Here is a 24,363-nt window from a genome sequence, read left to right as displayed (position 1 = left end):
TCGGAGTTAATTTGGCCTTTTTTCTTCCTGGTCTGCGGAATGTACAGTGGGTTTTTTTCCCCTCAGATCCATTGGGACTGGTTTTCCTTGGGTAAAACCACCACTTTTTACTGGGTTTCCCTGGATAAATGCCCCTCTTTTTACCGGCTTTTCCCTGAAGAAAAGCCCCACTCTCTGGCGGCTTTGACATCATAAAACCCCCCGTTTTCACCGACTTTCCTCGGATAAAAACCTCGCGCTTTGCCGGTTATCCGGCAATTCCCCTCCTTGTGCTTTCAGAAGCCCCCGGGGTGTTCGGGGGTCCCTCTCTGTGTCCCCAGGGCTCTTTGAGGGGTCCCTTTGTGTCTCCCCCCCCCCCCCCCCCCGCTTTGGGGACACCCCCCGAGCCTCCCCCGCCCACTGCGCTCCGAGGGGCGCAGCCCCACAGGCCCCGCCTCCTAACGCAGCCCGCATTTTCATTGGTTGCCCGTGCTGTCAATCGCTCCCCACGGCCAACAAACGCGGGGAACTCTCCCTCCCGCCTCTTCGGGTATCTCGCCCTCCCATTGGCTGCCCTTGCTGTCAATCTGAGCGCCATGTTCCTGCCCACCAGCCCGCTCTGTGGGCGTGGCCTCCCAGTAATGGACAGCGCGCTCGCCCAATGAGGGGCGGAGCTTCGCCGCCTTCCCGACGTACGGCGGGGCTTGGGGGGGGGAATTTGGGGAGGGGGGAGAAATTTGGGGGCCTCGGGATCCCCCGGGACCCCCCGGGACCCCTCAGGGGCGGGGTCGGGCCAGGCCGCTCCGGTCCTTTGTGTCTGCGAGCGGCGGGCGGGGGGCCGGCCCCGGCTCGGGGGGGTGCGGGAGGGACCCCCAGGTTTGAATGAGGGGAGGGGGCTGCGGACCCCCAGGGCTCGGGGCTGGGGGGGGCAGGACCCCGAGTCTGGGGAGGGCTGCGGGACCCAGGGCTTGGGGGGGCTTCAGGGATGGGAGGGGCCGGGGGGGGCCCCGAGACCCCAGGTTTAAATGGTGGGGAGGGGGGGGGGGGGTCTAAGCGGGGGCAGGACCCCAGGTCCGGGGGGGCTGTGGGACCCCCAGGCTTGGGAGGGGATTCAGGGCCGGGAGGGGGGCCGGGACCCCCAAGGTTAGGGGGCTGCGGGGTCGGGACCCAGGGTTGGGGAGGGAGGCGTGGGTAGGGACGCCAGTTCCGGGGTTTGCGATGGATTTGGGGGAGGGGAAACATTACAGAGGTCTGGGGGTTTTGGGAGGGGGGTTTCGCGATGGGCTCCGGGTGGGGGGGGGGGGAACCTTACAAAGGTCTGGGGGTTTTTGGGGGACAAGGTGAGGTCGGGGAGGGTCCTGGGGGTCCTCAAGGCGAGGGGGCAGTTGTAAAACCAGGGAGCCCCCCAGGATGGAGTTGGAGGGGGGGGGGGGGGGCGTCTTTCCTTAACCCCCGCCTGTTTTCCCCCCCCCCCCGCCCAGATCCACATCGCGATATTCGGGGGGTGGGGGTCACGACACATCCCGGCAGGATGGAGCCCCCCCCTCCCCGGCCGCGACCCCCGGAGGGCAGCCCGGAGCGGGGAGGGGACGCTGCGGGATGGACTCCCCGGAGCCTCGTCCCGGCCCTTCCCGCTGTTCCCGGCGGAGGCTCCGGCGGTGCCGGTACCGAGCTGCGGCGGCTGCGGTTCCGGCAGTTCCGCTACCAGGAGGCGGCGGGGCCCCGGGACGTGTGGCGGAGGCTGCGGGAGCTGTCGCGGCGGTGGCTGCGGCCCGAGGAACGCAGCAAGGAGCAGATCATGGAGCTGCTGGTGCTCGAGCAGTTCCTGAGCATCCTGCCCGAGGACATCCAGAGCTGGGTGTGGGTCCGGCACCCCGAGTCCTGTGCGCAGGCTGTGGCCTTGGCCGAGAGCTTCCAGATGGGGCGAGGAGATCCCGACGGGATTTGGGAGCAGCAGGTGGGAGCGGGTCTGGATATGGGGAGGGAAGGGGGTTCTGAGGGGGTCCTGGTCCCCAAATCAGGAATAATTGGCCGCACTTCATTCCTCCCACCCCATGTAACCCCTGCTGTGGGATTCTGAGCTCATTCCCAAGAACTCCCAAAGTTGAGACTCAAAAGGGAGTCATGGGTGCCTAAATCCTCTTGCCAGCTTTTGGGGGTCCTGGGCACCCAAAACTCTTCTGGGGACTTTGGGGATTTCTAGCACCCAAATTCCCTCAAAAGCTTTTGGGAGTCCTGGTCCCCAAAATCCCCTCTGCGGCTCTGGGGCTCCTGGGAACCCAAAACCCCTCAGTGTCTTCTGGGGGTCCCCAGCACCCAAATCTCCCCTGCAGCTTTTTAGGGGTCCTAGGCCCCAAAATCTCCATGGCATCTTTTGGGGTTCCTGGGCACCCAAATTCCCTCTGGGGATCCCCAGCACCCAAAACCCTTTTAGAGCTTTCGGGGGTCCCCAGATCCCCCCGGCAGCTCTGTGTCCCCATTCCTGTGTCCCCCAGGTGACTGTGCGGGTGAAGGTGGAGGATGTGGCCCCCGCAGATGAGGAGGACCCTGGAGCTTTGGGGGTTCCGCCAAGTCCCCCTTTGGAGTCCCCCCGGTCGGAGACTTCTCCGGGCAAGGAGAAGGCAATGGCAGCCGAGGAAGGGGAACCACGGGAAGGAGGTATTGGGATGGGGGCAGGAAAACCTTCAGCCACCCCAGAAACAGTGTGAGGGTGACATCGCTGGAGCCAGGGGGAGCTTGGAGGTGGTGGGATCCAGAAATCATCTCAGTGGCCCCAAAAATCATCTCCTGGGGATCAAAATTATCTCAATGGAGCCAAACCCCAAATCCTGGGGTCAAAACCCATCCCTTTGGGCATAAAACAATCTCCTTGGAACAAAATCAACTTTTTGGGGTCAAAACCATCTCACTGGGTCAAAACCATCTCCTTGGGTGGAAAAACATCTCTTTAGGCTCAAAAACCATCTTGTTAGGGTTCCAAAACATCTCTTTGGGTTCCAAACCATTTTCTTGGGATCAAAAACCATTTGGGGCTCCAAAACAATTTTCCTGGGTCAAAAACCATCTCCTTGCACCAAAATCATCTGCTTGTGTCAAAAACTATCTTGGGCTCAAAACCATCTCGGTTGGGTCAAAAAGCCATCTCCTTTCAGCCAAGAACCATTTTGGGTTCAAAACCATCTCCTAGGGCTCCAAAACCATCTCCTTGGGTCAAAGCCCACCTGCTTGGAGGTCCAGACTCACCCTTATCCTGATTGCCCCCCCCATGGGTGGATTTGGGGGGTCAGCGGCAGGTCAGCCGGATCCTCAGGCCAGAGCTGGACATTCCCCATTGGGAACCACCCCAAGGATTTTCCCATCATCCCCACAGGTCCCACCGTGGCCACAGAGCTGCCCCTTCCCCAAGCCCAACACCCGCAGAGCGTCCGGAGAGGAACCTCCCGGCGCCAAACCCAGCAGGACCCCACTGGCTCCAAGCCCACGGCGGATGCCGCGAGCGCGGCGAAGGCGCCGGCGCGGCCGTACCCCTGCGGTCAGTGCGGGAAGACCTTCGGCCGGCTGACCCACCTGAAGACCCACGAGCGGACGCACACGGGGGTGAAGCCGTATGGCTGCGGCGCCTGCGGCAAACGCTTCGGCCACCTGTCCACGCTGACCACGCACCGGCGGCTGCACACCGGCGAGCGGCCGTACGGCTGCAGCGCCTGCGGGAAGAGCTTCACCAACCCCTCGGACCTCAACAAGCACCAGCGCTCGCACACAGGAGAGCGGCCGTACCCGTGCCCGGCCTGCGGCAAGCGCTTCAGCCAGCAGTCCAACCTGACCATGCACCGGCGCAGCCACACCCAGGAGAGGCCCTACCCCTGCCAGACGTGCGGCAAGAGCTTCAAGTACCTGGCGGACCTGACGGTGCACGAGCGCTCCCACACTGGAGAGCGGCCTTTCCCCTGCAGCCACTGCGGCAAGAGCTTCAGTAACAAGTCCTCGCTGGCCCGGCACACGCGGATCCACGCCCGGGTGGCGGCCAGGGACAAGTGACGGCGGGCAGGGGGCGTTGGTGGCCGTGGGGGGGGTGGAGGTTTTGGGAACGGAGCCCTAAGAACCTGGTGGCTCCAGGTCTTGGTTCGCTGCTCCTGGAGATGGGAGCCATGTCCCCCAGGACCTGGTGGCCTCAGGACTGGTCTGAGGTGGCTCAAACATGGAAGAGGATGGATGTGACCTGATGTTTGATGTCTCTCATGACCTGGTGATCCCATAATCCCATACCCTGCTCCCAGAGGTCCAGCATAGGTGGTGGGACATCCCCCAGGACCTGGTGGCTCCATGATCCCCTTCCCCTGCTCCTGGAGATGCAGCAGGGATGGTGGGACCATGACCATTGACACCTCTGTGACCTGGTGGGTCCATGTTCCAATTCCCAGAGTTCTAAAACCAATGGTAGGGTGTTCCCCAGGACCTGGAGGCTCTGTGATCCTATTCCCTGCTCCCAGAGATCCAGCAGGGATGGTGGGACCATGATGGATGGGCCCCATGAGCTTTGTGGCACCAGGTCTTGGTTCACTGTTCCTGGAGATGGCAGCCATGTCCCCCAGGAGCTGGTGGCCCCAGAACTGTCCTGAGCTGGCTCAAACATGGATGAGGATGGATGTGAGGTGACGTTTGATGTCTCCCAGATTGCATTCCCTGCTCCCAGAGGTCCAGCAGGGGTGGTGGCACCATGACTGATGGGCTCCATGAGCCCACTCGCTCTGGGACTTGGCTCTCCAGTCCCAGAGAGGGGACACAGGTGAGGGATGTCCCCCAGGAGCTGGTGGCCCCGGAATTGCTCTAAAATGGATCAAACACGGATGAGGATGGCCACGAGCCGATGGCTGACTCCACAATCCCGTTCCCTGCTCCTGGAGATCCAGCACGGGTGATGGGACCATGACTGTTGACACCCCAACAGGATTTGGGGACACTCCCACGACCTGGTGGCTCCATTTCCACAAGAAATTTGGCATCTCCCTGCATTCCTTTTTTTTCCCCCTCCCAGGAAATTCAGGGTATGCCCAAATTCCTGTTCTCCCTGCCCCCATCCAGTTTGGGGTCTCCCCAAGTCTCTGCCCCCCCCCAACTCCCTGGACCCCCCTCAGAATTCCAGGACTCCCCCAAAATCCTGGACATCCCCCCAGTCTTGGAATAGGGTTTCTTCCTTGAATTTTGGGATTTCTTTTCCCCTCCCAAGTTCCCCAGGGACACCATACCCCCAAAATCCCTCTGCATCCCTTATTTTGGCTTTTTTCCCATTTTTCCCTATCCCTTCACTTCCAAAATCCCTTTTTGGCAGAAAATGGGAAATTCAGATGGAAAACGCCACATTGTCCTGAATTGTTGCTGCATGGTTTCAGACAGGGATGAAAGTCCTGCCACAAAAACAAAAAATGTGAGAAAAATCAAACCCAAGCAATTTTCCTGGATTCCACGTAGTTGCTGGAGGTTTTTTGGGGGGAGAAAACCAGGGAATTTAACTGGAAAAAGCCAGAGTTATTAAGGTTTTGGACAGGGGTGAAGGTTCTGCCATGAAAATGAGAAAGATTGGAAAAAAAGCACAACAAACGCAGCCGTTTTCCTGGGTTTTGTGGTGGTGTTTGAGGGTTTTTTTGGGAGAAAACAGGAAATTCCACCAGATTTCCCAGCATTGTTTCAGACAGGGATGGAGGTTACACCACGAAACCAAAAAATACCAGGAAAAAATCTCCAAACCACAACGCTTTTACTGCGTTTCACAGCGGTGTTGGATTTTTGGGAGAGAGAAAAGGAAGCACAGCCATAAAACCACATTTTCCTGCAATTTGGGATGAAGTTTATGCCGTCAACACCGAAAATACGGGAAAATCGCGGCGTAGCCAAGCGTTTCCATGGATTTGTGGGGCTTTTTTGGGGGAAAAGCTGAATTTTCCAGGAATTGCCCCATCCTTAATTTGGGCAGGGTGGAAGCTCAGTGAGCTGGCGGCAGCGCTCGAGGCCGGCCTGGATGCCAGTGACCGTGTGGGTCTGCGCCCACCCGGAGATGACCACGCGGTGCTGGAGGCCGGAGTGGAATTCCCTGGTCAACCAGGCCGAGAAGGGGACACGGATCTCACGCCTGACCCCATGGAGAACCACGGCGCACTCAGAGCGCGCCGGGATCTCCTCGCGGACCCGATGGAAGCGCGACACAAACTCGCCGGCGCTGGCGCCGCCTGCCCACGGCACGGCCATGACTTTGCCCAAATCCCACTCTCCTGATTCGGTGAAAACCAGCGGAGCAGCCCGGAGCAGCCCGCGGGCGGCTGCCAGCGCCGGCAGCTCAGAGCTCCAACCGTGCTCGATCTCTGTGGCCTCCTCCATGGTGACGGATTTTGGGGCCACCTCGCAGCCGTCGTTCCTCACCAGGACCTCAGCCAGCACCGCATCCTCCGAGCTCTCCAGGGCGGCGCTGCCATTGTAGGACACATTGGCGATGGAGATATCGGCCAGGCCTTGGCGGACCACCAGGATTTGGTACCATTTGTACCAAATCTCCTCCCCGTCCACGGCCACGAACAATGCCTGCTGCTCCTTGGATACTTTGCCCAGCCCATCCTGGCTCCGGCCCACGAAGATGTCGGTGAGGGGACATCCCTCCACGGCCCCCTCAGGCGTGCTGCCGAACGAGGTGTCCACCCAGTCCAGTGCCTCGAAGCCGCCGGGGTTGACCAGGAGCTGGAATTCGGAGCTTCTCAGCTCCTGCTCGGCCCAGGCGAAAGAGCAGAAGGGGCCGCGCTCGGGGTCGAAGGCGCCCAGGTTGCAGCCGAGGGTTTGGGTGGAGCAGACGAACTCGGGGCGGCCGGAGCGGCGGTTCCAGCTGGACACGGCGTCGGGCGGGACCTGGCCCTGGAAAGGGACCCAGCGGAGCCAGGAACGGGAGGGCTCGGAGCGCGGCCGTCGCGGATGGAGCCGGGCAGGAGCTGGAATGAGGAGTGGGATGAACTGGGAGGGGACTGGGATGGAGTGGGAGGGGATTGGGGTGGACTGGGAGGGGATTGAAGAAGGACTAGGATGGACTGGGGATGGATTGGGAGAGACTGGGAAGGGGATTGGGGAGGGACTGCGAGGGGATTGGGATGGACTGGGGATGGACTGGGAGGGGACTGGGATGGAGTGGGAGGGGATTGAAGAAGGACTGGGATGGACTGGGGATGGATTGGGAGGGACTGGGAAGGGGATTGGGGAGGGACTGAGATGGACTGGGGATGGATTGGGAGGGACTGGGAAGGGGATTGGGATGGACTGGGGATGGACTAGGAGTGGACTGGGAGGGGATTAGGACAGGAGTGGGGAGGGACTGGGATGGACTGGGGAGAGACTGGTATATATTGGGAAGGGCTAGTGTACACTGGGAAGGGACTGGAATATACTGGGAGAGGACTGGGATAGACAGGGAGAGGACTGGGATGGATCAGGAGGGGACTGGACCATACTGGGATCGGCTCCATGCCAGGACTCGTGGGGGAGCTCCACGGGGCTCCTTCCTGGGGCTGGCACCGCTGGAATTCCCAAAATTCCCGAAATTCCCACGCCGAGGACCAGGAAGGCCAAGAACTGGGGAGGTGGATGGGGGGACCCGGGGGGTGTCAAATTTTGGGATTTCCTGCTTTTCCTGCCAAGTTTTTGGGGTGAAAGTCCCCTGGATTGTCCCAATTCCCACTTTTTAACTCCAGGAGGGGGAAAAAAAAAGCTGGGAAAGGGGATGGCCCATCCCAATTCCTTTATTTCTGGATTAATTCCATTCATTTCATTATTTCACAGAATTTTTCTTTTTTAAATTGGGATTTTTGGGCGCTGAGAAAAACCACCCCACCCCATCCCCCCCCCCAACCCTGACACACACACACTACTTTTTTGGGGGGGTTTTTTGCCAAAAAAAAAGGTTTAAAATTCCAAAAATATTCTCAAAGGGATCCAACCGTACCTGGAGTGGCAACATTGCTCCGGAGCCTGCAGAAAAATCCAGGATTTTCCTCAAAAATCGCATCCCAAAATCCACATTTTGAGGTTCCCACATGCATAGTTTGGTGCCCCTTCTTCTGAAATCCCTTCGAATTTTGGGGTTCTCCCTCCAAAACGCCACAGTTTTGGGGCTCTCTGGCTCCAGATTTCAGGGTTTTCCCAAAAAGATTCCAAATTTTCCCGAAATTCCAAATTTTGGGGTTCCCCCCCCCCATTCCCAGCTCCATATTTTGGGATTCCCCTGCTCCAGTTTTGGGGTTCCCACAGCCAAAATCTGAATTCTGGGGCTCTCCCAGTCCCCAGATCCAAATTCTGGGGTTTCCCCCTCTCCAGAGGAATGTTCTGGGGACTCCCCAAGCTCCAAATTTTGGGGTTTCCTCTTCCTAAATCCACATTTCTGCCCCCCCCCCCCCCCCCTTGAAATTTTGGGGCTCCTTTTCCCAAAATCCCAAAATTTCATTTTTTATGGAGTTCCCTGGCTTCGAATTCTGGGGTTCTCCAGCTCCTAGATCCAAATTTTGTTGTTGTTGGTTTTTTTTCTTCCCAAATCCACATTTTGAGCCTCCCCAAACTCCAAATTTTGGGGTCTCCCCTCACCTGCACTTCTGTTTCCAGGTAAATCCCTTTCTTTTGGGGTGTTCTCAGCCGATCTTGGTGGTTTTTGTGTGACTCAAGCCCCAAAAATGCCCCAGAACCCCCCCCCAGGAAAAACGTCAAAAATGCAAAAAAAGCCAAAAAAAAAAACATAAAAAAGGGAAGTGAGATTTTTTTGTGGGGGATTTTTCTGCTTTTTGGGGATTTTTCACTTCACTTTTCAGGGTTGTATTTTTTTAAATTTGAGCCCCAGAAAGGTCAAAAAAAAATCTCAAAACACCACCAAAAATTCCTGCTTTTCCCAGGGGTGAAATTTAAAAAAAAATTTTTTTTTTTTTAAGGAATAACCTCAAAAATGAGGCAAAAGCCCCCAAAATATTCCTCCAAACCCTTTGAAATTAACCAAAACCCCACAAAATGAACCCAAAATAACCCCAAAAAAATCAGTCCAGGAGATTCTGAAAATTCCAAATTTTGGGAATTTTTTTTCCCACCCAAAAATGACCCTTCCTCCCCGCCAAAAATCCCAAATTGACCCAAAGTCCTGAACTCCTCAAAAATCCCAGAATTCCCATCCCCTCAGTGCCCCTCCCCGCCCCTCCCAGTGCTCCCAGTCCCAAACTGGGAAGGAACCGGAGCAGCCACAGGTCCAAGGAAATTTTATTGCGGGGAGGGAAACCCCAAAAATGGAGGGAGAACCCCAAAAATGGGAGAAAGGCCCCAAAAAGGGGGGGGGGGGGAATTTTCCCCAAAGTAGTGTCAGTGTCCCAAAAAAAAAAGAAAGGAAAGACCCCACAAAGGGAGGATCAAAAATCCCTAAAAAAGAGCGAAAATCCCAAATAAAGAGGAAAAATCCCAAATAAAGGAGGAAGAACCCTCTTGGGGGGAGTCAGATTCCAAAAAAGCAGCCAAAAAATCAGAATAAATGGGGAAATGGCAAAAAAAAAAATCCCACCAAAAATATCCTAAATAAAGGAGGAATACCCCAAACAAGGAGTGAAAAATCCAAAAAAGGGGGGGGAATTTTAAATAAAGAGGGGAAATCCCCCCAAAAAATGGGGGGAAATCCCAAATAAAGGGGGGAAAAATCTCAAAAAGGGAGAAAATTCCAAATAAAGAGGGGAAATCCCCAAAAAAAGAGTGGAAATCCCACTTGGGGTGTGGTGAGAATCGCAGAACCACTGCAAAAAATCACCCAAAAATCAGAGTAAATGGGGGAAATCCCCCCCAGGATGGCAAAAAATTGCCCCAAAAAATCTCAAAAAAATCCCAAAAAAAGAGGGGAAATCCCAAATTAAGGGGGCCGGACTTTGAGTGCAGCAGAGACTGGAAAATCCCCCCCCCGAAAAAAATTGGAATAAAGGGGCAGCATCCCCTTCCAGGATGGCAAAAAAATCCCCCAAAAAATCCTCCCAAAAAAATCCCCAAAAAAATCCCCCCCAAAAAAATCCCCCCCAAAAAATCCCCCAAAAATTCCAAAACAATCCCCCCCCCAAAAGAAAATCCCCCAAAAAATCCCCAAAAAATCCAGAAAAAAATCCCCCAAAACCCAAAAAAATCCAAAAAAATCCCAGAAAAATTAAAAAAATCCCCAAAAAATCCCAAAGAAATCCCAAAAAATCCCAAAAAAATCCCCAAAAAATCCCCAAAAAAATCCCCCCCAAAAAATCCCAAAAAATCTCCAAAAATCCCCAAAAAAATCCCAAAAAATCCCAAAAAAATCCCCAAAAAATAAAAAAAAATCGCCAAAAAATCCACAAAAAATCCCTAAAAAATAAAAAAAATCCCAAAAAATAAAAAAAAATCCCTAAAAAAATCCCCCCCAAAAAAATCCCAAAAAATCCCCCAAAAAAATCAAGAAAAAATCCCCAAAAATCCAAAAAAATCCAAAAAAAATCCCCCAAAAAAATCAAGAAAAAATCCCCAAAAATCCAAAAAAATCCAAAAAAAAATCCCAAAAAATCCCAAAGAAATCCCAAAGAAAGGGGAAAGTCCCAGAAAAGGGTTCTCAGTCCCGGCGCAGGTTCTTGAGCCGCTCCTCCAGGTCGGCGTCGGCGTCGGCGAGCGCGGCCGACGCGGCCTCGGCTCCCCCGCGCCCCTCCCCCACCGCCAGGGACCCCCCCGGGGGGGGCAGCGCTGGGAGGAGGGGAGGAACAAAGGATGAAAATCAGGGGACAAAAATCCCCCACCCCCCAAAAAAAATCCTGACCGGAAAGTCCCGGATTAGCCCCCCGAAAATCCCCGGGAACACCCCGCAGAAGAGACCCAAAAAAAAAAACCTGTCCAGAGTTCCTAAAAATACCCCGAAAATGTCCCCAAATTCCACCCAGGAAATCCCAAATTTTCCCCAAATTCCACCCAGGATATCCCAAATGTTCCCAAATGTTCCCAAGTTCCAGTCAGGATGTCCCAAATGGTCCCAAAATCCACCCAGGAAATCCCAAATCTCCCCAAAATTCCACCCAGGATATCCCAAATGTTCCCAAGTTCCAGTCAGGATGTCCCAAATGGTCCCAAAATCCACCCAGGAAATCCCAAATCTCCCCAAAATTCCACCCAGGATATCCCAAATGTTCCCAAGTTCCAGTCAGGATGTCCCAAATGGTACCAAAATCCACCCAGGAAATCCCAAATCTCCCCAAAATTCCACCCAGGATATCCCAAATGTTTCCAAATTCCAGCCAGGATGTCCCAAATTTCCCCCAAATTCCACCCAGGATATCCAAAATTTCCCCAAAATTCCAGCCAGGAAATCCCAAATGTTCCCAAATTCCACCCAAGATATCCCAAATGTTCCCAAATTCCACCCAGGATATCCCAAATGTTCCCAAATTCCACCCAGGAAATCCAAAATTTTCCCAAATTGGACCCAGGATATCCCAAATTTCCCCCAAATTCCACCCAGGATATCCAAAATTTCCCCAAAATTCCACCCAGGAAATCCCAAATGTTCCCAAATTCCACCCAGGATATCCCAAATGTTCCCAAATGTTCCCAAATTTCATCCAGGATATCCCAAATGTTCCCAAATTTTCCCCAAATTCCACCCAGGATATCCAAAATTTCCCCCAAATTCCAGCCAGGATGTCCCAAATGTTCCCAAATTTCACCCAGGAAATCCAAAATTTTCCCAAATTGGACCCAGGATATCCCATATTTTCCCCAAATTCCACCCAGGATATCCAAAATTTCCCCAAAATTCCACCCAGGAAATCCCAAATGTTCCCAAATTCCACCCAGGAAATCCAAAATTTTCCCAAATTGGACCCAGGATGTCCCAAATTTCCCCCAAATTCCACCCAGGATATCCCAAATGTCCTGAAATTTGTCCATGGGATATCCCAAATGTTCCCAAATTTTCCCCAAATTCCACCCAGGATATCCCAAATGTTCCCAAATTCCACCCAAGATATCCCAAATGTTCCCAAATTCCACCCAGGATATCCCAAATGTCCTGAAATTTGTCCATGGGATATCCCAAATGTTCCCAATGTTCACCAAATTCCTGTCTGGGATATCCTAAATTCCCCCAGATTCTTCCCAGGATATCCCAAATCCATCCAAATCCCTCCCATGACCCCCCAAAATTCCCCCAGACCCCTTAAATTCCCCCCAAATGTCCCTCGAACCCCCACAAAAATCCCAAAATCCTCCCCAGAACCCTCCCCAAAATTGCACCCTAGGCCCTTTAAATCCCCCCAAAATCCCCAAAAACGTCCCCCAAATCCTCCCAAAATATCCCAAAATCGTCTCAAGTCTCACCAAAATGTCCCTTAAACCCACCCAGACCCCCCAAAAAGTCCCCAAATTCCCTCCCAAACGCCCCCAAATCCCCCCCAAAAAACCCCAAAATCCCAAAAAAATCCCCCAAAATCCCCTCCCCTGCTCACTGGCCAGCTCGTCCGTCAGGTTCAGCCCCAGCTCGTCCAGGACTTGGGACACCACGGCGTCACTGGGGACAGGGATACTGGGATGTACTGGGATGTACTGGGATGTACTGAGGGATGTACTGGGATGTACTGGGACACCACGGTGTCACTGGGGACAGGGATACTGGGATGTACTGGGATGTACTGGGATGTACTGGGATGTACTGAGGGATGTACTGGGACACCACGGTGTCACTGGGGACAGGGATACTGGGATGTACTGGGATGTACTGAGATATACTGGGACACCACGGTGTCACTGGGGACAGGGATACTGGGATGTACTGGGATGTACTGGGATGTACTGGGATGTACTGAGGGATGTACTGGGACACCACGGCATCATGGGGGACAGGGATACTGGGATGTACTGGGATGTACTGGGATGTACTGGGATGTACTGGGACACCACGGTGTCACTGGGGACAGGGATACTGGGATGTACTGGGATGTACTGGGATGTACTGGGATGTACTGGGACACTACGGTGTCACTGGGGACAGGGATACTGGGAGGTACTGGGATGTACTGGGACACTACAGCATCACTGGGGACAGGGATACTGGGATGTACTGGGATGTACTGGGATGTACTGAGGGATGTACTGGGATATACTGGGACACCACGGTGTCACTGGGGACAGGGATACTGGGATGTACTGGGATGTACTGGGATATACTGGGACACCACGGTTTCACTGGGGATACTGGGATGTACTGGGAAGTACTGGGATATACTGGGACACCATGGTGTCACTGGGGACAGGGATACTGGGATGTACTGTGATGTACTGAGGGATGTACTGGGACACCACGGTGCCACTGGGGACATGAATTCTGGGATGTACTGGGGGATACTGGGATGTACTGGGACACACTGGGATATACGTGGGGACACTGGGACATCCTGGGACATAGTGGGTTATACTGGGACACACTAGGGGACACTGGGACACACTGGGATATACTGGGACACACTGGGACTGCTCCTATTTTGTGTCCTCTCTGTGTCCCCATTCCTGTGTCCCCGTTGTCCCTATGATGGTCCTTGAGTGTCCCCAGGGATCTCCTGGGTGTGCCAGTCTGTCCCCAGGTGTCCCCATGTATGAACTGGGTGTCCCTGGTGTCCGCTGAGTACCCCTGGCTTTCTCCAAGTGTCCCCACGTGTCTCCTGAGTATCCCTGGCTGTCCCCCAGGTGTCCCCCAGTGTCCCCACCTCTCGTCCTCGTCATCCTCATCCCCAAGGGCGTCGTCGATGGCGTCGTTCATCAGCTCCTCCTTCATGTCCATGAGCTCCGACTGTTTCTGGAACTCCAGCAGGATGCGCTGGATCTGGGGCAGCTTCAGCTGGGGGACACAGGGGACATCAGGGACAGCCAGGGGACAGCCAGTGGACACAGGGGACAGCAGGGACAGCCAGGGCACAGCAGGGACAGCCAGGGGACAGCAGGGACAGCCAGGAACAGCCAGGGGACATCAGGGACATCCAGGGGAAAGCCAGGGGAAAGCCAGGGGACACAGGGACACACAGGGGACAGCCAGGCAACACAAAGGGGACAGGGGACCCCAATCCCCCATCTGGGTCCGTGGTGTCATCATGACCCAGGTGACACAGGTGACCTCGCAGGTGACCCTCACCTGTCTGTTCATGGTGGCCATGGCCCGTGTCACCCCCCTCATGGCGCTGGCCATGGCGCTGTTGGATTTCAGGGTCTGCACTCTCAGTGCCACCCCCTGCACGTTGGCTCTCATGGCGATGAACTTGCGCACGTAGCGCCGAGTGCGCACCAGGTCCTTGGCCATCACCCGCACGGCGTCCTGGGGACGGGGACAGGGACATGTCAGGGACAGGGACAGGTCAGGGACAGGGACAGCATCCTGGGGACAGGGACATGTCAGGGACAGTGGGGACACATCAATGACAGGGACAGGGTCCTGAGGACAGCGAGGACACCTCAGGGACAGGGACAGTGTCAAGGACAGCATTGGGGACGGGGGACAGGGACAGTTGGGACAGAGTCGAGGACAGAGTCAGGGACAGAGGAGACACATGGGGACAGCGCCAGGAGACAGCAAGGACACCGTCACCAGGACAGAGAGGACACGGTCACTGGGACACCAGGGGACAGCAGGGATGTCACACGGATGGACAGGGCCACTGGGGACAGAGAAGGATAAACAGGGACCAAGGAGACAGGCAAGGGACAGAGAAGGACAGCAGGGATGTCACACGGGTGGACAAGGGACAGAGAGGGACAGGCAGGGGACATTAGAGTAACAGGGGAGACATCATGAGGACAGCAGGGACAAGGAGGGGACAACCAGGGGACAGCAGGGACAGACAGGAGACACCGTGGGGACAGCAGGGACAGCACCGGGACATCGGGGGACCGTGAGGGGACAGCAGGAAGAGACAGGGGACACTCCATGTCCTCCTCAGTGTCCCCAGTCCCCTCTATGTCCCTGTCTCTGCCTGCCCCCTTGTCCCCTCTGCATCCCTTTGTCCTGTGTCCCCCAGCCCCGTCTGTCCCCTTGTCCTCTCCATGCCCCCCAGTCCCTGTCTGTCCCTTCATCCCTTCCACATCCCCCAGATCTCTCCATGTCCTTTGTGTCCCCTGATCCCTGTCTGTCCCTTGTCCAGTGTCCCCCAATCCCTTGTCCCATGTCCCCTGATCCCTGTCTGTCCCTCTGTCCCTTGTCCAGTGTCCCCCAGTCCCTGTCTGTACCCTCAGTGTCCCCCAGTCCCCTCCATGCCCCTTGTCCCCTGCTCCCTTTCCTCCCCCACTGCCCCACACCCGCCGTGTCCCTGCCATGTCCCCTCTGTCCCCAGTGTCCCCTCTGACCATCTGGCCCTGCTTGGCCATTTTCTTGATGTCCACGATGATTTTCTTCTCCTGTGCCTCGAGCTTCTGCCGCTCTCGGTCCAGCTCCCGCACGGCGCGGGCCAGAGCGCGCTGGTTCTGCCGCAGCAGCTCCTCCGGCGTGCGCCGGCGCCCGAACAGCAGCTCCATGGGGACAACGGGGACACCTGGGCATTGGGGACATCAATGTGACACTGGGGACAACAGGGACACCTGGGACATCTGTGGGACATTGGGGGCACTAATGGGACACGGCCCTGCTGGCTCTGCCGGAGCAGCTCATCCAGTGGCCAAAGAGCAGCTCCAGGGGGACACTGGGGACACTCATGGGACACCCGGGGATGCTGGGGAGACCTGGGGCATTGATGTGAAGCTGGAGGCACTGATGAGACGCTGGGGACACTGACGGGATGTTGGGGACACCTGTGGGACACCTGTGGACACAGGTAGGGGACACGGCCATGGGAGGACACCGGGATGTGGTGGCACTTGGAACTGGGGACAGGGGACGAGGGGGGGACACACATGGGGACGGGGGGCACACGGGCACGGGGAGGGGACAGGGTGGTGTCACGGGGACCCCTAGCCTGCCCCACAGGCCCCACTGTCCCCTCAGGGCCCTTCCCAAAGCTGCTCCCGGCTCCTGAAGTCCGCCCCAAATCCGCCCAAATCCCCTTAAATCCGCCCCAAACGCCATCCGAGCCCCTGAATTCGCCCCAAAGATCCTCGAATTCTCCCGAATTGTCCTCAAATGTCCCCAAATCCCTCCCCGAGCGCCCCCGGCCCTCACCCGGCTACTCCCGGGCACTTCCGCAAACAGCGACGTCACGCTCGGTTCCGATCACGTGACGCCGGCGGGTTTCGGTCACATGACAGCACCTCCCGGCGGGCAGGGACGAACCACAGAGGAGCCGCCGGAGCGGCCACTTCCGGGGAGGGGCAGCGAGAGCAGCGGCCGGAGCGGCCACTTCCGGGGAGGGGCAGCGAGAGCAGCGGCCGGAGCGGCTCTGCTCGGGGCAGCGACACCTGGCGGCGCGGGGGTGTCGGACAGGCTAGGGGCAACTGGGAGGGCTGGGAGTGGCAACTGGGCATACTGGGAATGCTGGGATTGGGAACTGGGAATACTGGGAGTGGGAACTGGGGACTTTGAGGAATGAAACTGGGCCCATCCCAGTTTAACCAGTGACACCCACACCTCCCTCCCAGTAAAAAACCCAGTACAAACCAGTACTACCAGTAACACACTCCTCCAGTATAACCCAGTCTAACCAGTAACACCCACTGCATCCCTCCCAGTATAACCCAGTCTAACCAGTAACACCCACTGCATCCCTCCCAGTATAACCCAGTCTAACCAGTAACACCCACTACATCCCTCCCAGTATAGCCCAGTATAACCCATTACAACCAGTATAACCAGTAACATCCCCGTGGTATAACCCAGTACAACCAGTTACATCCCCCAGTATAACCCAGTATAGCCCAGTACAAACCAGTATAACCAGTCCCACACCCCTCCCAGTTCAAGCCATCCCAAACCAGTTCAAGCCATCCCAAACCATCCCAACCCAGTCCAAACCAATATAAACCAGTCCACCCCATCCCAAACCAGTCCAAACCAGCCCAGACCATCCCAAACCAGTCCAAACCAGTTCAAACCAGTCCCTTGGCTCTTTAATCTGGGCCCGAGCAGCGCTGGGGGGGGGGGGGGCAGAGGGGGGAGGGGCTGCCCCGTCCCCTGGGGGGAATAAATAGGGGGGGAGGGGGAATTTTGGGGGTTTTTGGGATTTTTTAGGGGAGGGTCCCTCGAGGCAGCGCTGAAGTGACCCCCACACCCCTCCCCCCAGGGGAATTTTGGGGGGATTTGGGGTCTTTTGGGGAGGTGGATTTGGGGGTTTGGGTTTTTTTTTTTTTAGTGGGGGGAGGGGATTTGGGGGTTTTTTTTTGGGGGGGGGGGGGGTTACTCGAGGTCAGTGCCCCCAAACACACCCCCCACAGTTTTTGGGGAGGTCCTGGAGGCGGGGGAAGGGGGTCAGGAGATTTTTGGGACTTTTGGGGTTTTTTTGGGGGGAGATCACTCGAGGCAGCGCTCGGGATCTGCCACCCCCATACATCCACCCCACCCCCCCAGCCCGACCCTCCAAAGTTCTAGAGTTGGTTTGGGGGAAGTTGGGCACTTTTGGGTGGGATGATTTTTTTTTTTTTGGGGGGGGGAAGAATCTCAGAGTTGTGGGGTTTTTTTGGGGGGTATTTTTAGGGGGGGGGGGGGTCACTCCAGGCAGCGCTCAGGACTCGACAAACCCCAAAACCTCACCCAGACAGCCCCCAGTTGGTTTGGGGGGGGCTGGGGACTTTTGGGGTTTCTTTGGGTGGGGAGGGGGAGGGGGGGCTCAGGCAGTTTTAGGGGGTTTTCTTTGGGGTTGGGAGGCACAGGAAGTTTGGGAATTCTTTTTTTTTTTTGGGGGGGGGTGGGGGGTGTATTTTAGGGGAGGGGAATCACTCCAGACAGCGCTCAGGGCACAGCAAACCCCACAAACCCCCTCCCCACAAAACCAGCAGGAGGTTTGTGGGGTGATCGGTGGAATTGGAGCTTTTGTTTTGTTTTTTTTTTGTTTTATGGGGTGGGGGGGGAGGGGTTGGGGTTCTGTTTTTGGGGTCACTTGAGGCAGCGCTCGAAGTAGGTGGCCCCCACGTAACCCCCCCGGAGCGAGCGCTGCACGTTCTGCTCAAAGAGGCGCCGGTTGCTCTGCAGGACCTCGGCAGCCTCCTTGTTCAGGGGGTCCTCGGGGTTCGGCTCCTTTTAGGAGAAAATTTAAGGTTTGCGGAGACCCCAAACTACGGGAGATCCAGAATTCCCTGAAACAGCCCCAAATCCCATGAGCCCACACCCCAAAACCCCCTAAAACATCCCCAAATCCATTTTGGGTTTGGCTCCTGTTTCAGGGGATTCCCTTTGTTCAGGGGGTCCTCGGGGTTTGGCTCCTTTGGGGGAAAATCTGGGGTTTGGGGTGACCCCAAAATTTCAGGGAGAAATCAGAATTCCCAACAAAAATCCCCAAATCCCATGAGCTCACTAAACCCCAAAACCCCCTAAAACATCCCCTGCTTTAGGGTTTGGCTCTCATTTTGGGATGTCCCTTTGTTCAGGGGGGTCTTTGGGGTTTAGTTCCTTTTGGGGGAAAATTTGGGGTTTGGGGGGACCCCGAAATTTGGGTGACCAAGAATTTCCTAAAACATCCCCAAATCCTATGAGCCCACACCCCAAAATCCCCTAAAACATCCCCAAATCCATTTTGGGTTTGGCTCCTGTTTCAGGGGATTCCTTTGTTCAGGGGGTCCTCGGAGTTTGGCTCCTTTGGGGGAAAATCTGGGATTGGGGGTTACCCCAAAATTTCGGGGAGACCTACAAACCCCTTTATGCCCCCCAAATCCCAATCTCCTTGTTTGGGGTTTGGCTCCTGTTTTGGGGGGGGTTCCCTTTGTTCAGGGGGTCCTCGGGGTTCGGCTCCTTTTAGGGGAAAATTTAGGGTTTGGTGGGACCTCAAAATATGGGAGATCCAGAATTCCCTGAAACAGCCCCAAATCCCATGAGCCCACACCCCAAAACCCCCTAAAACATCCCCAAATCCATTTTGGGTTTGGCTCCTGTTTCAGGGGGATTCCCTTTGTTCAGGGGGTCCTCAGGGTTTGGCTCCTTTGGGGGAAAATCTGGGGTTTGGGGTGACCCCAAAATTTCAGGGAGAAATCAGAATTCCCGACAAAATCCCCAAATCCCATGAGCTCACTAAACCCCAAAACCCCCTAAAACATCCCCTGCTTTAGGGTTTGGCTCTCATTTTGGGATGTCCCTTTGTTCAGGGGGGTCTTTGGGGTTTAGTTCCTTTTGGGGGGAAATTTGGGTTTTGGGAGGACTCCAAAATTTGGGGGAGACAACGCAATTCCCCTAAAACATCCCCAAATCCTATAAGCCCACACCCCCAAAACCCCCCAGAACATCCCCAAATCCATTTGGGTTTTAGCTCATGTTTTGGGAGGGTTCTCTTTGTTCAGGGGGTCTTTGGGGTTTAGTTCCTTTTGGGGGAAAATCTGGGGTTTTGGGAGAGGATTCCAAAATCTGGGGGAGACTGAGAATTCCCTAAAACATCCCCAAATCCCCTTGTTTGTGGTTTAGTTCCGATTTTGGGGGCCTCCCTTTGTCCAGGGGACCTCAGGATTTGGGGTCCAGCTTTTGGGGTAGGTTTAGGGTTTTGGCAGGGGGGGTGGGGCGAGTCCAAAATGTGGGGGGTGACCCCAGAACTTGATTTTTGGGACATCCCTAGGTTTGGCTCAAATTTTGGGGAGACCCTCAGGATTTGGAATCAGGATTTCTGGGGGGTTCCCATTTAGGAAAAAAACTCCCTTAGGGGTTGGGATGACCCCAAAATTTGGGGAGGAAAACCCAGAACTCCTGAACCCCCCACTGAGGACCCCTGAACCCTCCACAGGACCCCCCCCAAACCCTCCCAGGTGTCCCCAGGTACATCCCCAAGGTGTGTCCAGGTGTGTCCCCAACACACCAGGTGTGTCCCCATGCACCCAGGTGTGTCCTCAGGTGTCCCCAACATCCCCAGGTGTGTCCCCAACCCACCAGGTGTGCCCCCAAACCCCCCAGGTGTGTCCCCATGTCCCCAGTTGTGTCCCCAGGTGTGTCCCCAAACCCCCCAGGTGTGTCCCCATGCACCCAGGTGTGTCCCCATGTCCCCAGGTGTCCCCCCCAGGTCTCCATGTCCCCAGGTGTGTTCCCAGGTGCATCCCCAAACACCCCAAGTGTGCCCCCAAACCCCCCAGGTGTGTCCCCATGTCCCCAGGTGTGTTCCCAGGTGCATCCCCAAACACCCCAAGTGTGCCCCCAAACCCCCCAGGTGTGTCCCCACCTCCCCAGGTGCGTCCCCAAAGCCCCCAGGTGTGTCCCCAGGTGTGTCCCCATGTCCCCAGGTGTCCCCCCAGATCCCCAGGTGTGTTCCCAGGTGCATCCCCAAACCCCCCAGGTGTGTCCCCATGTCCCCAGGTGTGTTCCCAGGTGCGTCCCCAAACACCCCAGGTGCATCCCCAAACCCCCCAGGTGTGTCCCCACCTCCCCAGGTGCGTCCCCAAAGCCCCCAGGTGCATCCCCATGTCCCCAGGTGTGTCCCCATGTCCCCAGGTGTGTCCCCAGGTGTGTCCCCAAACCCCCCAGGTGCGTCCCCAGGTGTCCCTCACCAGGAACAGGTACTGCAGACCGTAGATGATGGAGTTGATGGTCAGCACGGGCTTCCAGTCCTCCCTGCGCACACGGCCAGCGGGCAGTGTCAGCGTGGCCACCGTGGCCACCACAGCCACGGCCACCAGCAGGTGGCCACAGCCCCCTCCAGGTGTCTGCTGGTCCTCCCAGGTGTTTGGTGGCTTTAAGGTGTCAGTAGCCTCCCCCAGGTATCAGCAGCCCCCCCCCCCCCCCCCCCCCCCCCCAGGTGTTCAGTAGCCTCCCCCAGGTGCCAGTAGCCCCTCCAGGTGCTGGTAGCTGCCCCAGGTATCAGTAGTACCCCCCAGGTGTTCAGCAGCCCCCCCCCCCCCCCCCCCCCCCCAGGTGTTCAGCAGCCCACCTGAGGATGTTGAGGCACACGTTGCCCTCCAGGTCGATGTTGGGGTGATAAACCATCGTCTCACACTTCACCTTGGGCGGGTCGTGCGGGTAGCCCTGGCCCACCTGGGGAGGCCACCGGGCACGGCTCAGTGGCCACCAACCCCCTCCCCAGCCCACAGCTGGCCCAGGGGCCACTGGGCAGTACACCTGGTGGTCACCAGCCCCTGGGAGCCACAGGAGCCCTGGCACAGCTCAGTGGCCACTGGTCAGGGCTAAGTGGCCACCAGGTCCCATCACCCATGCCCATGGCCACTGGTAGCCACAGGATTTGGTGGCCACAGGAGGGGAGTTGGTAGCCCTGGGACTTCATGGCCATGAGAGGGTGTTGGTGGCCATGGCAAGGGTTTGGTGGTCACAGTGGGGGTTTGGTGGCACAGGTGGGTTTGGTGGCCACAGTGGGGGGGTTGGTGGCCATGGCAGGGGGTTTGGTGGCCACATGGGGGGGTTTAGTGGCCCAGCACTGACCTTAAAGCTGAAGACGAATTTGCCGCCCTTGTAGAAACCCTGGGGGACAGAGAAATGTCACCGGGGGGGAAGGGGGACACGGGACAGGACGGGGGAGGGGACAGGAGGTAACACAGGTGACCCAGGTGGCAGACACAGTGACACACAGAGTGACAGAGGTGACACACAGGTGAGACAGGTGACACACACAGGTGACACGCAGTGACAGAGTGAGACAGGTGACACAGACAGGTGGCACAGTGACACACAGGTGACAATGACACAGGTGACATGGATGTCACACAGGTACCACAGGTGCCACAGGTGCGGTCCCACCTCGTCGGGGCAGATCAGCAGCCGGAAGTGCAGGAGGTCGTCCTGGTCCGAGAAGTCGATCTCGCACGTCTTGGGCAGGTTCAGCTCGTTGATGTCTGGGGACAAACGGGGACAGTTGGGGACACCTGGGGACACCTGGGAGATGGGTGTGACGGGAGGACACAGGTGACAAACACGGACACACAGGTGACAAACACGGACACACAGGTGACACGGGGACATGAAGGAACAAAGGGGACACCAGAGACACACGGGTGACACACAGGGTGACACAGGTGACACAAGAGGTGACACACAGTAACAAAGGGGACACCAGGGACACACAGGTGACACAGGGTGACACACACAAGGTGACACCAGGTGACACAGGGTGACACAGGTGACACCGGGTGACACACAGCCCATGAGCCCAGTCCCAGCCTGGCCCATCCCCAGCCCAGGAAGGCTCTACTGGGACCAGTAACTGACCCTCACTGGGACCAGTACCTGACCCCAACCAGGACCTAACTGGGATACTCACCAAAGTATTACTGGGACCATCCCTGCCTCCTACTGGGACCAGTATCTGACCCTCCCTGAGCCTTAACTGGCACCAGTATTGGACCCCTACTGGGACCAGTATATGATTTCTACTGCATCCCACTGGGGCCTAACTGGGACCAGTATCTGCCCCCTGCTGGGACCAGTACCTATCTCCCGCTGAGGCCTAACTGGGACCAGTATGTGACTCCTACTGGGACCAGTATCTGATCCCCTCTGAGGCCCTACTGAAACTACTGTGTAATTCCTGCTGGGACCAGTATGTGATCCCCACGGGGACCAGTATGTGACCCCTATAGTACTTGTGCCTCCCTGAGGCCTAACTGGAACTAGTATGTGACCCATACTGGGACCAGTACCTGTCTCTTCCTGAGGCCTAACTGGGGCCAGTATACGACTCCTACTGGGACCAGTATGTGATTCCTACTGGGACCAGTACCTGTCCCTCCCTGAGACCTAACTGGGGCCAGTATGTGATCCCCACTGGGGCCTACCTGGGACCAATATGTGACTCCTACTGGGACCGGTAACTGTCGCTCCCTGAGGCCTAACTGGGACGAGCATTGGACCCCTACTGGAACCAGAGTGCGATCCCAACTGGGACCAGTATGTGACCCTTACTGGGACCAGTACCTGCCCCTCACCAAGGCCCTACTGGGACCAGCATCAGAGCCCTATTGGTCCCAGTAGCGGCCCCCCATCGAGGCCCCACTGGACCCATTACCGGACCCCACGGGGCCGTTAACGAGCCCAGTCAATGCCTGCCCGCCACGAGGGCCCTGCTGGGCCCAGTACGTGCCCGCCGACCCCCCCCCACACCTTTCTGGATGCGGAGCTGCGCGGCTGAGGCCTTCTTGCTGGAGCTCTTGGTGCCGCCCGCCGATTCCTCCTCCTTCTTCTGCTGCTTCAGCGAGAACAGCTTGATCATCCTGCCGGGCCGGGGCGGCGGGGCCGGGGCGGGTCCGGGCCCCCCCCGGGGCCGAGGGAGCGGGGCCGGGCCGGGGGCGGCTCCGGTTCGGGGGGTCCGGGGGCGACGGGGGCCGGGGGCGAGTGCTGAGGGCCGGCCGGCTCGGCAACTTCCGGAGACGCTCGGGACTCTCCGGAACCGCTTCACAACCGTTCGGCAACTTCCGGGACTGCTTCGTGAAGCTCCGGAATTGCTTCGGACCCACTTCGGGAGTTTCCGGAAACACTTCGGGAACCTCCGGAGTCCCTTGGCAACTTCCGGAACCGCCTCGAGAACCTCCGGAACTCCTTCGGAACCGTTTCGGGGCTTTGCGGAACGGTCTCAGGGATGTCCGGAGCCGCTCGAAACCTTCCGCGGATCTCCGAAAAAGTGGAGGCGGTTCTGGACTCTTCAGAACCGCTAGGCAACCTCCGGGCCGCTTCGTGGGTCTCTGGAGTCGCTTCGAGAACCTCCGGAGGGCTTCGGAATCTCTCGGCAAACTCCGGAGCCGCCTGGCAACTTCCGGAACTGCTTCGGAACAGGCTGTGGAATGGCCTCGGGGTTCGCGGGCGCCGCTTTGGAGGCGCTTCCGGAAACTCCGGAATCGCTTCGGTGATTTCCGGAAGGGAGAGATGCGGGGTGGGCGCTCGGGGACCTCCGGAAGGGGCGGTTCGGGACCCCTCAGGAGTTTCTGGAAAGACTCGGGCGGGCCCGAAGGCGCTTCGGTTTCTTCCGGAAGGAGATCGACTCGTTGCGGCGCTTCGACCCCGCTTCGGTACTTTCCGGAAGATTTCGGGCTCCTCCGGAAAAAGGCAGAGCGAGGCTCTCCGAAAAGCACCGATCTTTGTCCTTCGGCTCTTTCCGGCAGCAACTTCGAATCTCCGCGGATCTTTCTCCCGCGTTCGGCTCTTCCCGGCTCCTACCAGCCAATCCTGCGCCGGGGGCGGAGCTTGAGGGCCTTTCTCCCGATGACCGCCGCCATGTTCCTCATGGGCGCAGCCATATTTCCTGGGCCGGTGGGGTGTGTTGGGACCATTTTCCCTCCCAGTCCCTCCCCTCTCAG

At 57.0% G+C, this 24,363-nt stretch overlaps 4 protein-coding genes across 5 annotated transcripts; 1 reads left to right on the top strand and 3 right to left on the bottom strand.

Annotated features, from left to right (window-relative positions):
- Positions 1 to 39: 39 nt before the first annotated feature.
- Positions 40 to 4,053, top strand: LOC134056070 (zinc finger and SCAN domain-containing protein 31-like). The gene is made up of 6 exons (XM_062512568.1): positions 40 to 46; positions 280 to 600; positions 760 to 855; positions 1,461 to 1,936; positions 2,475 to 2,637; positions 3,350 to 4,053. Exons 1-6 carry the CDS (start codon positions 40 to 42, stop codon positions 4,015 to 4,017), a joined length of 1,731 nt encoding a protein of 576 aa, XP_062368552.1. The 3' UTR covers positions 4,018 to 4,053.
- Positions 4,054 to 5,717: 1,664 nt separating this feature from the next.
- LOC134056084 (natterin-3-like) lies at positions 5,718 to 9,993 on the bottom strand. 2 transcript variants are annotated; one of them, XM_062512588.1, is made up of 4 exons: positions 8,590 to 9,993; positions 7,955 to 7,980; positions 7,464 to 7,584; positions 5,718 to 6,950 (listed from the first exon to the last, which is right to left on the bottom strand). In XM_062512588.1, the coding sequence occupies exons 2-4, from the start codon at positions 7,967 to 7,969 to the stop codon at positions 5,938 to 5,940; spliced, it is 1,149 nt and encodes a 382-aa protein (XP_062368572.1). In that variant the 5' UTR covers positions 7,970 to 7,980; positions 8,590 to 9,993; the 3' UTR covers positions 5,718 to 5,937. The 2 variants fall into 2 exon arrangements, with proteins under 2 accessions (XP_062368572.1, XP_062368571.1); XM_062512587.1 differs by lacking the exon at positions 8,590 to 9,993 and having other exon boundaries at positions 7,955 to 8,372.
- A 141-nt stretch (positions 9,994 to 10,134) lies between these two features.
- CHMP2A (charged multivesicular body protein 2A) lies at positions 10,135 to 16,193 on the bottom strand. The gene is made up of 6 exons (XM_062512575.1): positions 16,166 to 16,193; positions 15,358 to 15,542; positions 14,153 to 14,332; positions 13,731 to 13,861; positions 12,477 to 12,538; positions 10,135 to 10,722 (listed from the first exon to the last, which is right to left on the bottom strand). Exons 2-6 carry the CDS (start codon positions 15,523 to 15,525, stop codon positions 10,595 to 10,597), a joined length of 669 nt encoding a protein of 222 aa, XP_062368559.1. The 5' UTR covers positions 15,526 to 15,542; positions 16,166 to 16,193; the 3' UTR covers positions 10,135 to 10,594.
- Positions 16,194 to 17,045: 852 nt separating this feature from the next.
- UBE2M (ubiquitin conjugating enzyme E2 M) lies at positions 17,046 to 23,405 on the bottom strand. Its single transcript, XM_062512538.1, has 6 exons — positions 23,174 to 23,405; positions 21,815 to 21,909; positions 21,500 to 21,538; positions 20,994 to 21,097; positions 20,614 to 20,677; positions 17,046 to 18,172 (listed from the first exon to the last, which is right to left on the bottom strand). The coding sequence occupies exons 1-6, from the start codon at positions 23,280 to 23,282 to the stop codon at positions 18,032 to 18,034; spliced, it is 552 nt and encodes a 183-aa protein (XP_062368522.1). The 5' UTR covers positions 23,283 to 23,405; the 3' UTR covers positions 17,046 to 18,031.
- Positions 23,406 to 24,363: the final 958 nt, after the last annotated feature.

Source organism: Cinclus cinclus, chromosome 38 (assembly GCF_963662255.1).
Source record: "Cinclus cinclus chromosome 38, bCinCin1.1, whole genome shotgun sequence".
In the NCBI taxonomy this organism is placed as follows: domain Eukaryota; kingdom Metazoa; phylum Chordata; class Aves; order Passeriformes; family Cinclidae; genus Cinclus; species Cinclus cinclus.
Note: the sequence above shows the minus strand (reverse complement) of the source record. Positions and strands in the feature narration are given on the sequence as shown.